The sequence below is a fragment of the Schistosoma haematobium genome, chromosome 4, assembly GCF_000699445.3.
Source record: "Schistosoma haematobium chromosome 4, whole genome shotgun sequence".
Lineage (NCBI taxonomy): Eukaryota > Metazoa > Platyhelminthes > Trematoda > Strigeidida > Schistosomatidae > Schistosoma > Schistosoma haematobium.
This window is the reverse complement of record NC_067199.1, coordinates 9,860,307-9,872,284: the sequence shown is the minus strand read 5'-3', so window position 1 is coordinate 9,872,284 and position 11,978 is coordinate 9,860,307. Positions and strand designations below refer to the sequence as shown.

At 41.2% G+C, this 11,978-nt stretch overlaps 1 protein-coding gene across 1 annotated transcript in view; it reads right to left on the bottom strand.

Annotated features, from left to right (window-relative positions):
* CTNNA1 (Catenin alpha-1) overlaps positions 1–2,513 on the bottom strand; it is a 36,649-nt gene extending 34,136 nt beyond the window's left edge. The window contains exons 1-4 of the mRNA XM_051215608.1: positions 2,495–2,513; positions 2,231–2,460; positions 1,885–2,193; positions 774–938 (exon numbers count right to left, since the gene is read on the bottom strand). Coding sequence (XP_051066138.1) covers positions 774–938; positions 1,885–2,193; positions 2,231–2,407 — 651 coding nt within the window. The 5' untranslated portion in view covers positions 2,408–2,460; positions 2,495–2,513. The remainder of the gene's footprint in view (positions 1–773; positions 939–1,884; positions 2,194–2,230; positions 2,461–2,494) is intronic.
* Between the last annotated feature and the right edge of the window lie 9,465 nt (positions 2,514–11,978).

The following is an 11,978-nucleotide window of genomic DNA, read 5'->3' as shown; positions in this document are numbered from 1 at the left end:
TTTCATACCAAATTAACTTGGTATCATATCTAGTCTACTGTAAAAACATACATAGAGAATGTCATTCGAAAAAAAGGAATGAGTCCGATAAACAAAGAGTATGATTTTGGATTTAAGAATCTAGGAAGACATAAGGAGTGGATGCATTTACATAAGCTTGACTGGTTCTGAGCCTTTCCAGTCAATGTTTCCAACCACTAAGTCAGTTATCTCGCCGCTAGTATAACCGTAATGACACGGAAAAAACTAACAGACAGTGATTTCATTAACTGATGTCATATTTTGGCCTCCTTAAAACCAAGTGATAGTTGACACACATCAATAAGTTGGTGAAGAGGTTAAATGAGAGGATTGAAGTCATGTGGGCCTGACGAAATCGCTAGCGAAAACATTCACAACACTAAGTTATTACTTTAAATGTAATTTTATAACTAGTGTCTCAAAATCTTACTGGACTGCTAAATCTAAACTTTGTGTATACTTATGCAGTTATGTAAATAAGTGAATTCCTTCACCTGTTTAACTAACAAACCTGGCCTAGCAAGTATCCACACCAAGACTTAATATGAGTTCCAAATAAATTTAGTGTTCGATGATTTTGTATAATAGGAATGACATATTTGTAATATAACAATGAGCGAAAAAACTTTTAACATTCTCTGTTCTGCTAAAGGGCGGTTTCCATGACGATGATGCTGAGAAACACCGGGCACTTATTTTTATGTTCATTCAAGCTTTAAAAATACATTATTTGTATCATAGATTGAACTTACCTTACAAGATGTATGTAATAAAGGCGTATTATTTTTAAGCACGTAGTTGGCAGACTCAATTTTTCTACGGTCTTCAAGATCAATTAGATCAGATGCACGTTTCTTTGACAAGCTGATAAGTTGTAATACATGAGGGTAAAAGGTATTCCATAAACGACTCAGTTCCTAAGAAAGAGACAATATATATATATATATATATATATATATATATATATATATATATATATATATATATATAAATGATGTGATTTGATTTGATCATGTATGGAAAGGTATAAAGGGGTAGCCTCACCAACCAAACGTTTTTAACGGCGCTAGTTCTTAGTAAAGGGTTATAAAACCCTAACTCGTAAAAAGCATTTCCTCCCATCCTCTATGGTTCTTCGGCTCTAACAGTAAGGACTGTGAATTATGGAGTTAGCTATAAGAAAGCCACTTACACAAAGGTTATATGTAACCGGTCTTAATCATTTGTACCTTCAGATTTCCAGTCACATACTCAGGTGCGCAAGATCAATAAGAATTCTTTAATCAGATCCACGAAGAAGTCTATGACCCCAACTTTTCCGACTACACCTTAAGAACAATCACATTATTAGCATCCACAATCAGCTGAGATGAATTTGTGGAACCATACAAAAGGTGTAACGCACAAGAAACATGTAATGATCCATAATATTAACCCTACTGAAAACACGAGAACGAGGAGCTTTGTACCAGTCTATAAACATAAATACTTTGTGACTGAGACCAAAAGCGCAAAAACAGCTAGAGGGCTATTCCATTTCCCAAAAGTCTTGATGTTATGATCTCACTTAGAAGCTGGGTGTCGATGTTTCCAGATTTTTTATCTCTACTCTCAATTTGTGTACTTAAATCTTTACACCGAAACATCGGGTCTCTTGTTCTAAAATCTAAGGGTTAACAAAGCTAGGACATTTTCGCCAAGAAGCCTTTAAGAAGTTCTAGTATATGGTCGAAGTAATGATAGATTACAAGAGGAACATCAAACGACATAAAAGCTACATGAACATAGCCCTTAAGATGACGTCGTTTTGAATCCAATGGACGGAATAATTGGTCAAGCAACCAAACACTACATAAAACATACCGCGTGTGAAGAGACTGACTGGAATTCCGTAATACCACTGAGGACGGCCTCGAACTGCTGGTTAAGAACCAATGAGTCCGCTATATCAGCTAGTATAAGTAGTCTGCTCAAAGCAGCCAAAAGGGCATTGATAGATCGACAAACACCACTCTGATGGGATTCATTTGCAGGGTCAGACAAAAAACTGGAAACTGAAGAATAAAAATACTGCCCAGTATCAATAACATCTGTTTTAGCGGTTAAAAAATCTGACGATAGTGACGGAACACTCTGGACAACACTGAAATCGTCACTAAGCAATTGAATAACCTGCGGATTGTAATGTACAAGAAGGACGAAATATTACCTCTTTGACACTAGACAAAATATCCTCCTGTGGTTTTGACTTAAGACGGTAAGAACCTTTCATGTGACCTCTCCTCGCAAAACACTTCACTTTTGTGAACAGTGGCTCTAAAATGCATTCTACCGCTTTAGTTCGTGTTTCTGTTCCGTATAGCGGCTTAAAATTAACTGATTCCATGAATTACACAACACAAAACGAGCGATGAAACAATTGTGTAACTCTACATTTGACTTCGTCGAAGGTTAGATATACAAATTTCAATACCCAGTTGAACTTTATCTTCGATCCACAGCAATAAATATTAAAGATCAAACAACCGATAAGAACTCTTGAGGATTTTGGCAACGTGAAAGTCTAACCTTTCTTAGAAAATGATATTAAAAACTGAGTCTAATCATTCTATTGACAACACGGGTTGAAGTTTAAAACAAAATAAAAAACAGGTTAACTGTAAAGCCTACTCTCTAATAGGTTTAAACGCTCGTCGAGATTTTTAGCTGCATACAATCTTAGGCGCTACAAATCAAACCACTCCTTAAACGGATCCAAGAAGTTATAAGCAACTTAAGGGCTCACAGTATCCTTAACACTTCTGGACATCCCCTTAAACACCTAGATAATTTTAGCTCCAACACTAACTTAAGGGGTAACACCCAGAAACTGGGGACACAACATAGCAGAATGGACTGTAGACACAACTTCTACTCTTTAAGAGTTGTCAAATCCTAGAATTGGTTGCCGACTGAACTAATCCAATCGACTTCCCAGGATTCGTTTAAGAGGAAACTTGACCTATTCGTAAGGACTAAGGATAATATCTTACTATGATTTACCAATTGTTTTCCTCTATTATCGTTAATATGTCTATGTTCCTGCCTGGAGGTATTGGTGATCCACTGCTACTAGACCCTTAAGCCCGTTAATCGAAAGGTTCTTCTATTCCATCCACAACCACTTGAACCATTTGAACCTACAATCATATGAAAGCATAACCTTCGAAAGCTAAATAGTGGCGGCAGCATATGTAGGCAGCAAGAGACCAACGCACAAAGACACTGAAGAAAGATAGGCTTCAGTATCAGGACAACATAATTGACAAATTTTCTCCAATTAAAAAAGCTTATTCTGTCATGCAGCCTGTCTTCGACAAGCTGAAATCTGGATTTCTCGGTTATTAGTCCCAATGGCCAGACAAACAATGGTATCGATGCCGCAGAGCTCCTGGCGAAACGGTATTTTTAGACATTTTAACTGTCATGTACAACTTACATCGACAATCGTTTCACCTGAAACTCAAGAGGAGTCTCAGAATTAAACCAATACACTGGAATCGTGTATCAACAGCTGCAGGATCTAAACAAAAATGCACCCCCTGGATCAAACATGTGCAACACTGCAATGTTGGGAAAGAAGACTTTAATCTTGTGTCATGTCCTCACAATCGTTAAGCTAAGGTGAGGCCATGGACACTTACAATTTTTCATGCATCACACCAATTTTCAAAGAAGACTAACTCACTGAGCCTATAAGTAACCTTCTGGTGGCACTTCTTTCTATATCCTCAAAGGTTATGGAGACTGGTATACTCACGCGATCTTCGGAGCTAAATATAAGATAACTATGAAAATTCATACTCAACGCATAACATGGAGAGGTCAGCAATGGTGGAAGTGTAGGGTGGCGTTGAGTCGCGGTTGACTATGATCACCACTACAAGAAGGTTGCGCACCAGATATCGGAAGGCGATTAGAAGTTGTAGCGATATATATTTATTGGCGATCCCGTGGTATCGAAAGAATACCGAGATCGTGCCAAAGGAGTACAAGCGGAATCACTGGGCAAACGTAAGTTCGTGCAAGGTCACAATCGACGAAAGCAAGAATGGAAGAATAATGGATGTCTTTAGTACAGTTAAACAAACAAGTACAGTAAGACAATCACGGGTACAATTGGTTATAATAATAATTGTTTTCATTAAACCAATCGTGTTCTCTTGATAAAAGTAGGTCACTACAAGAGCCCCCCGCTAGAAAGAGTTTACTCTTTCGATATGTAGCGGTTTGGTTCGAGGGACTGATCTGTAAGCGTGCGATTGTAGGACGAAAGGACTGGCGAAACAGGAAGCGATCGTTGATCTTCGAGTTGCCAATGAATGTCTTTTACGTAGAACGGTACCAGGAGAAGCGTGCTGTATTCGTTGCTCGAATTGGCACACCACACCAGAGTGGTTTATATCCAAAGTCTGAAGATTGCGTTCGTAGGGGTTCGGACCAGAAACGCTGCAGATGTAGGACGGAACCACGCTGAGCCTAAGAATCAGAAGCGACCATGACAACCACGTGCAAAACCAAATATATACCAGGCAGATTCGAAACCAGAACATCGACTGAGTGCGTGGACAAGAGCGTGGGTGGCCAGACCAGCTTCCTTTAAGGTCGAATGAAGTCGACGGTACCAAACGGTTGATGGTCGGAGGCGTGAGCTCAGGGTACAAAAAAATGAAAATCAAAAGAAAAGAGAAAAGTGCAGCATGCATGTAGTATAAGAATAGTTCTACACCGTATCCGTTGTTGATTGTGCGGTTAGTCACGAAAGCGTACGGGCAAGCGCACTCGGCGACCAGAACGTGAGACGATAGTCTCGTTCGTACTTCGTGATCCTGCAATCTTATCCGAAGTCAAGAGTGTCGTGGTCTGCTGATCTGGATATGAAACTGAAGTCTCGTCCGCAGATGTTGCAGATAACACGTGCTGTTGACCGGGACGTGAGAATGAGGTCTCTGATGTATCTAGCGTGAGCAACTGTCTCCGCCGTAGTAGACGTGATGCGCATAACTTCGAGCCACCTTGTAGAGCGATCGATGCACGTTAGTATATGGTCATACCCATGCAATGATGGCAGTGGTCCTACAATGTCTATATGAACGTGATCGAAGCGAGCATTAGGCGTAGCGAACGTGCCAATGGGGGCAGCTACGTGCCTGTGCACTTTTGATCGTTGACCTTGCAAGAATTGCTTAACCTACATAAAGACATCCTAGTTCATGAACGGCTAGACGTATCGTGCAGCAATGAGGCGTAATGTAGCTGCGATACCTGGATTAGACATTCCATGCAGGGCATTGAAGACGAGACGACGTTAAGAAGAAAGTACGATGGGTCGGGGAAGACCGGTAAAAATATAGCATAGGATAGTACCTGAGCTAGTAGCTAGGGGTACTTCCTGGCACTGAAGGGATGAAGATTGTGATGCTTCTGTACAACAAGGATCGTTTGCTTGGGCGGCGGCCATAGCAGGAAGATCTAACACCGGTAAAGTAACTGCATTCGCTTGGATACGTGACAAAGCATCGGCAACATAGTTCGACTCGCCTTTAATGTGACGAAGGTCTATCGTGAACTGGGAGATATAGTCCAAATGTCTGCACTCTCGTGGTGAGTAGCGGTCAGACTTGGTATGCAGGGCTCGTGGTCGGTGAATAAGATGAATTGACGTCCTTCTACTGCGTGCGGGAAGTGTTTGATGGTGCAGTAGACTGCTGGCAGCTCGCAACCAAGAGAGCTATGTCTCGTTTCAGTGGAAGTAAAGCGTCGTGAGAAAAATTCAAGAGGCTGCCAACTACCGGAAATGTTCTGTTGCATAACGGCACCTATGGTAAAATCCGAAGCATCAACCGCTATACTAAGCGTGGCTGACGGGTCTGGATATGCGAGAAGTGAGACTTGAGCCAGGGCCGTTTTGATCTCTGAAAATTCAGCACGCTCAGTATCGTTCAATTCTAGTTTGTGTGGATCACCGCGAAGTAAATCGGTTAATGGTCGTAACCGTTCTGCCGCGTGTGGGATGAAACGACGGTAGAAGTTAACCAAACCAAGAAATGCCTTCAGTTCCTTGAGTAAGGACTGCACGTTGTACTCTCTTATTGCACGTACTTTATCCTCACAAGGTAAAATACCCTCTTACTTAATGATGTGACCCAGAAACATTATTTCCGACTTGCCCAATTCACACTTGTCTGGGTTGAATACTATTCCATTATCCGAAAGGCGTTGAAATAAGAGTGTAAGATGTTGATAATGTTCATCTGCGTTTGATGATGCGATTAGCAGGTCATCAATGTAGACGTGAACAAAATCTAAGTCTCGTACTATGCTATCGATAAACCTTTGGAAAGTTTGAGCAGCATTCGTAATCCAAAAGGCATTCGTAGGAACTCAAACAGACCGAAAGGAGTCATGATAGCAGTTTTTTCGATATCTTCAAGAGTGAATGGGATCTGACGATATGCTCGTACCAGATGGATCTTAGAAAAGATAGTCGTGCCCTTGAGCGATGCCGTGATGTCGTGTATGTGGGGGATAGGATAGCTATCGAAGCGTGTAATTACGTTTAGTGCTCGGTAGTCGCCACATGGTCTCCAACTAACCCCATCCTTTTTGCGCATCATGTGAAGAGGTGAGGCCCAGGGACTGTGAGGAGGACGAATAATACCAGTAGCTAGTAAATTTTCAAACTCATGTTTAGCGAAGGCTAAGTTGTCCGATGCCTTTCGGCGTGGTCTTGCAATGACTGAGGGTCCGCGGGTGACAATGTGGTGTACCACACGGTTGGTCACCGATGGAATCTCCCCGAGTGGTTTAGTTAATTTGGGGAATTTCTCGAATAAAGCGGGGAATATATCGTCACGCGAATAAAAGGTGCCTAAGATTCGGTACGCCTTTGTGTGAGCTTTGGAGCCCATGAATTTGCTGTTTGACGAAGTATCAGTGAGCTCCAGCCTACGTGAATCGACCAGCAATTCGTAGTGCTGTAGGAAATCAATACCGAGTACGGCTGTGGGAACATCGGCAATGATGAACGTCCAAAGATACCGTCATCGGTTGCCCAGGTTGACCGTGAGTTGTCGTGTACCATAGGTAGGAATGGCTGGGCCATTAGCAGCGCGTAGTCGAAGCGTCTTAGCTTGTGACTTACTGCTACCGAGAGGTACGACAGAAACTTTGGTACCAGTATCTACTAGGTACCTAGCATTCGCGCGATAATTGTGCACGTAAAATTAACGACCAACCTGGGGTGAAGGGCCGGCTAGTACAGCCGCATTTACTCGCCGGCTCGGGAGTTCCCCGCCTTGTATGAGCACGGGACCCGACAACGGTGGGCACCGGACCCGAAAGAGCGGTGAAACCAGCACCAAACCCGACTCGTTTCCGAAGCCGCCTTTTGGCGTGTTTTGGAAGATGCCCTAGTTGGACGGGTGGTTACGGCTTTCCGAGAACGTGATCTGGCTCGAGGGACGTGGGGTTTGGGTATATTGCAACGGTCTCGAAAGCTAAAACGTGTATTAATACGACCGCCCCTATCACCTTGAGCCGGGGAATGACTAGCGTCGATGTCCACGTTCGGCGTGACGTTGAGGCAACTATGTAGTTGTCTCGGTTGCCAGTTCTTGCCAGTATTTTGTCTGCTTTAAGGGCCACCTGGTTGAGTGGTGCGTCCTCAAGCAGGGTTGTGATCGTTGGTTGGATGTGTGCTGGTAACGATTGGAGCCACAATTCCTTAACAATTTCGGAATCAGCTGCCGTAGGTCCTGCAAGACATTGCAGGCGCGTGAGGTGGTGGCTTGGCTTAGCATCACCAAGAGGGTGACGTGCTAATAAGTTTTTCACATTATGACAAACCTACGACCTTGAGATTTCGTCTATTGTCATAGTAGCAAAGATAAATGTACTAATATTCAGTTAAACCACAACCCCACAAGTTCATCCTATTCCGTCCACAACCATTTGAACCAGATTTCGCCTATAATACCTGTTCTAGTTCAGAATTCCAGTAATTCACCAGTGGATTCAAGAGACGGGACTCCAGAAGAAAATGGTTCAACCCCAGTTTTTAGATGTTTGATAATTCCCCAGCTAGAAACACACTTTATAAATGCGACTCCAAAAACATCAGGTATAAAAGCATTAGTTCATTGTTTGCGATATTGTAGGCTCACATTATTTTCATAAGCGTGATCAATCATTTAAAAAATGGGTTTACGAATGAAATGCTACCCAAGTACAGTTCTGTGTTCTTTGTGAGCGCTGCCAACTGCCACCATCATTGGTATTGGGTTATTTATCATGCAGTCACGATATACTGAAACCCAAATGTTAGGTTCCCATGTGCTAATTCCCACCGATAAATAAAGGCGATTTAGCTATATGAGGGTATCAACACAGGAAAATATAGACTTTTCTCAGATTGTTTTCTCCGTTCACTAGATTGTTGAAAATCAAGTATTTTATTTCTGGTTTTGCTATTCTAAACCACTTTGAGAAGCCAATTTACACGATTTGATAACTTCAGTATGTCTGTAATGTGCCTCTTTGGTGTTTTATACCCTCTTGAGCTCAAATTGTAACTTCGCTCTCTCTACGCTACATAGGAGCCCTCCTAGACATGTCTGGAGAATCCGGCATTTTGGAACCAAGTATTACAGCCGTTCTTTGTGAACCACTCCCAGACTTCATTCTGATAAGCAGTATAACATAATTTTCCATTTATTTCGTAAACAATAACAAAGATAACCCCGATAAGCAACTGCGGTATTGAGGACCAAATACAAACTGCCATTGCTGAAGTTATACTAAACCTTACTTTCAGGCGGACGGACGGCTAAAATAGCAAAATTAATGATGTGGTCTTTGCTCGTCACTAGCCAATTTACAACTATCGGATATCTAGTCATCTGTTATGTTATACAAAGAACAGGTAAAATATGGGGGATAAATAAGCTCCAAACCAGTCTGCAGATAAATATAAACAAACATACGCACACACGCATTTGGAAACGATCAAAGCTACTGTGATTAATTGACAGATACAGATATGTTGATTAACAGGACAGATTCACAGGAGGGAATACAAAGCCTTTAGAATACGTTAGACGTCACTGAAGCCCTCTGTAAGCCAGAGTTCTAGAACTGAGTTTTGGTATCACTTATGCTATTTTCGTGTTTTATATATTCTTTCTGCCTTTAGATGGTCTTAGACGATGATATATTAAACTGTCACCTAATAAATATAAAAGCTCTTGAAAAATGGACACGTTGTTTCAAAGGCACAAATTGATATGCACCAGCAAGTGTACATTTAAGAGGTACCCAACATGATCAAATTCAATCAAATAAAAGTAACCTACAGAAACACATAATTTAATATCTGGAGTCCAATGCTATGTTAAGCCCACGTGGGTCTTTCTAGCTTCCGGACAGATTAAGTTATTCCTTCTTCCTTAGTGACATTTACACCTTGACAACCATTCCCTTACTAAACTTCCGTTTGGGACGTTAAATCTTTAGAACTCACTTGGGAAAAAACCTAATTTTGTAATTTCATTTAAAAATTTCGGTTTCTCTGTTTTCGCGCCAAAAGCGCTCTTGTCGCCTTCGTGTCGTATTTCCCACTGTGAAATATCTTAAATGCTATTAGTCCGTTGCGTCTTTTAGTACACTATTTGGTAACTCTACCCAACGACGGTTTTGTGCTGTATATACGTTTTGAATTGAGTTTGTTGTGATCGATCGTTTCTGGCTGTTTGCAGAATATACTTTCTCATTCCAAGCTTTAACTTGTTCCTCTAGTTAGCGGGGCTGGAACGCATGAAATAGCTGGCCTACTGGCCTTTGATCACCGAGTCTTTGTTGTCGTTCGTAGATTAAGTGAACTCGTAACCGCTCCAACCTTAGCAAATTTGGCGACGTGGTTGGCGCAAACATAGATCCTGCCAAAGTGGAATTATTGCTCGAGCAGCGGATGAAAATTATTTAGATGTTAGCAGATGTAAATCTCACGTCTAACGCTCAGCCGAGCAGTTCTAATCATACTACTGTTGGACCATCAGTTGATGGTGTCGCTAACAGTATTTCCGAGTTTCATTACGATCCGGAATCCAGTGTCACGTTTGGTATGTGGTTTCGACGTTACTAAGACTTATTCAAATTTGACTTTGCTAATCAGGATGATACGTGGAAGGTCCGCCTGCTGCTTTGAAAATTGGGTTCTAGTCAACTACACAGGTAATACAACCTAATTCTGCCTCTAAACCCACACGATCGCTCATTCTCGGACACTATCCAGTCATTAAGCCAACAATTCAGGGACAACTCCTCACTATTCAACCGCTTCAATCCTAGCACCTTGAATGTTTTTATAGAAGCGTGTGTTTATTCATTGCTTATCCTACTCCACATGTCTGTAACTCACTTTTGCCTGACCATTAGTATTGAATTAAGCTTTAGAAAATCGAGTTGGTTCCTCAACTTTTTCCACCCCGCTGTGCTTTCCTGCTTTTTCTGTCCGTATAAACGAGTGCTTGAAATAAATTCATCCAAAGCAAACCGTATTTGGTTTCCTACTGTCGCCGTTACACAAACGAGATTAGCCAAGGTAATATACAAAGTTATATGAAAGATTTATGTTCATAGAATCTTCGTAAGATCATATCGGAGTCAAATACTTGTCTACGAAAATTAATTTTATTAACGTTCATTAATACGGACGAAATATGACGTTTTGTTAATTTCCACAAAACAACGTATTCAAGGTCAAATAGTTCACATTTTTATTGATAGTATACTAAAAGGAATGTTAATACTACCACCTATCGTGACTGCCTATGTTTAAAGCAATACGGCTGAGGACAGCACTTAAAACATATGGTATATTATGTAGCAAAGTTCTAACAATTATTATGAAATGAATATAACTTGCAAGCTCCATCTAAAATAACAACCACAGATGACTTCATTTAATTAGTGAAGATTCCTCCACACGTGGTTGCATCGACTACGTGATGTAGAAGATGAATCCAATAGTGTTGTTTGATAAAATTCTAGGCCAAAATAACGATGCAGTATAGAATGGCCTAAATGAAATGGTTTAAAAGGAAAAATCGCACGCTCGACGAACTAGACGTTACTCTCAAGCTGAGGTCTGAATTTTTATTCCAGGCTTTTCACAGAGTAGGGTAGACAACTCCATTCAGAGACACTTACGTATACATGATAGAATTTTGTTGTATGATATCAGTTTATTGTATCCATAGCATATCTAATCATATACATATAACAATATACCCATTTTGGCAGTCTAACAGAACCATAACCTATCACTTTCAAAGTATATATATTCACATATGATGAAGAAGTATATTTCAACTTTTTTGTACTGTACCTTATATAGTAACTCCGCCTGGAGTCCCTCTGAGGGCTACTACCGGTCCCAAGCCCGGATAAAGGAGGAGAGTCGGGAATGGGGTTAGCGTCCCCATCCCGTAGAAAACTAACTCGCTAAAAAAACGCTAACCAGAAAAAATTATTCAAACCTTTTAAACTCTGCCCTGGGAGTCAGAAGATCTTCATTTAGAAGAATTATGACGCCTCATGATGAAAGCCGAATCCCTTCGGAAGTTACGAGGCCGATGCCCCTTCTGACAACCAGAGCGACCATTTATTTAGGTACATGGAATGTTCGTACAATGTGGGACACCGGGACAGTCTTCCAAATTGCTGTAGAAATGAGAAGATACAATCTAGAGGTACTTGAGATCAGTGAAACAAATTGGACACAAATTGGACAACAACGACTAACTACAGGAGAGCTCCTGTTATACTCCGACCATGAAGAAGAAAATCCACCACATGCACAAGGAGTTGCATTGATGCTGTCCAAACAAGCACAAAATGCACTTATAGGATGGGAATCT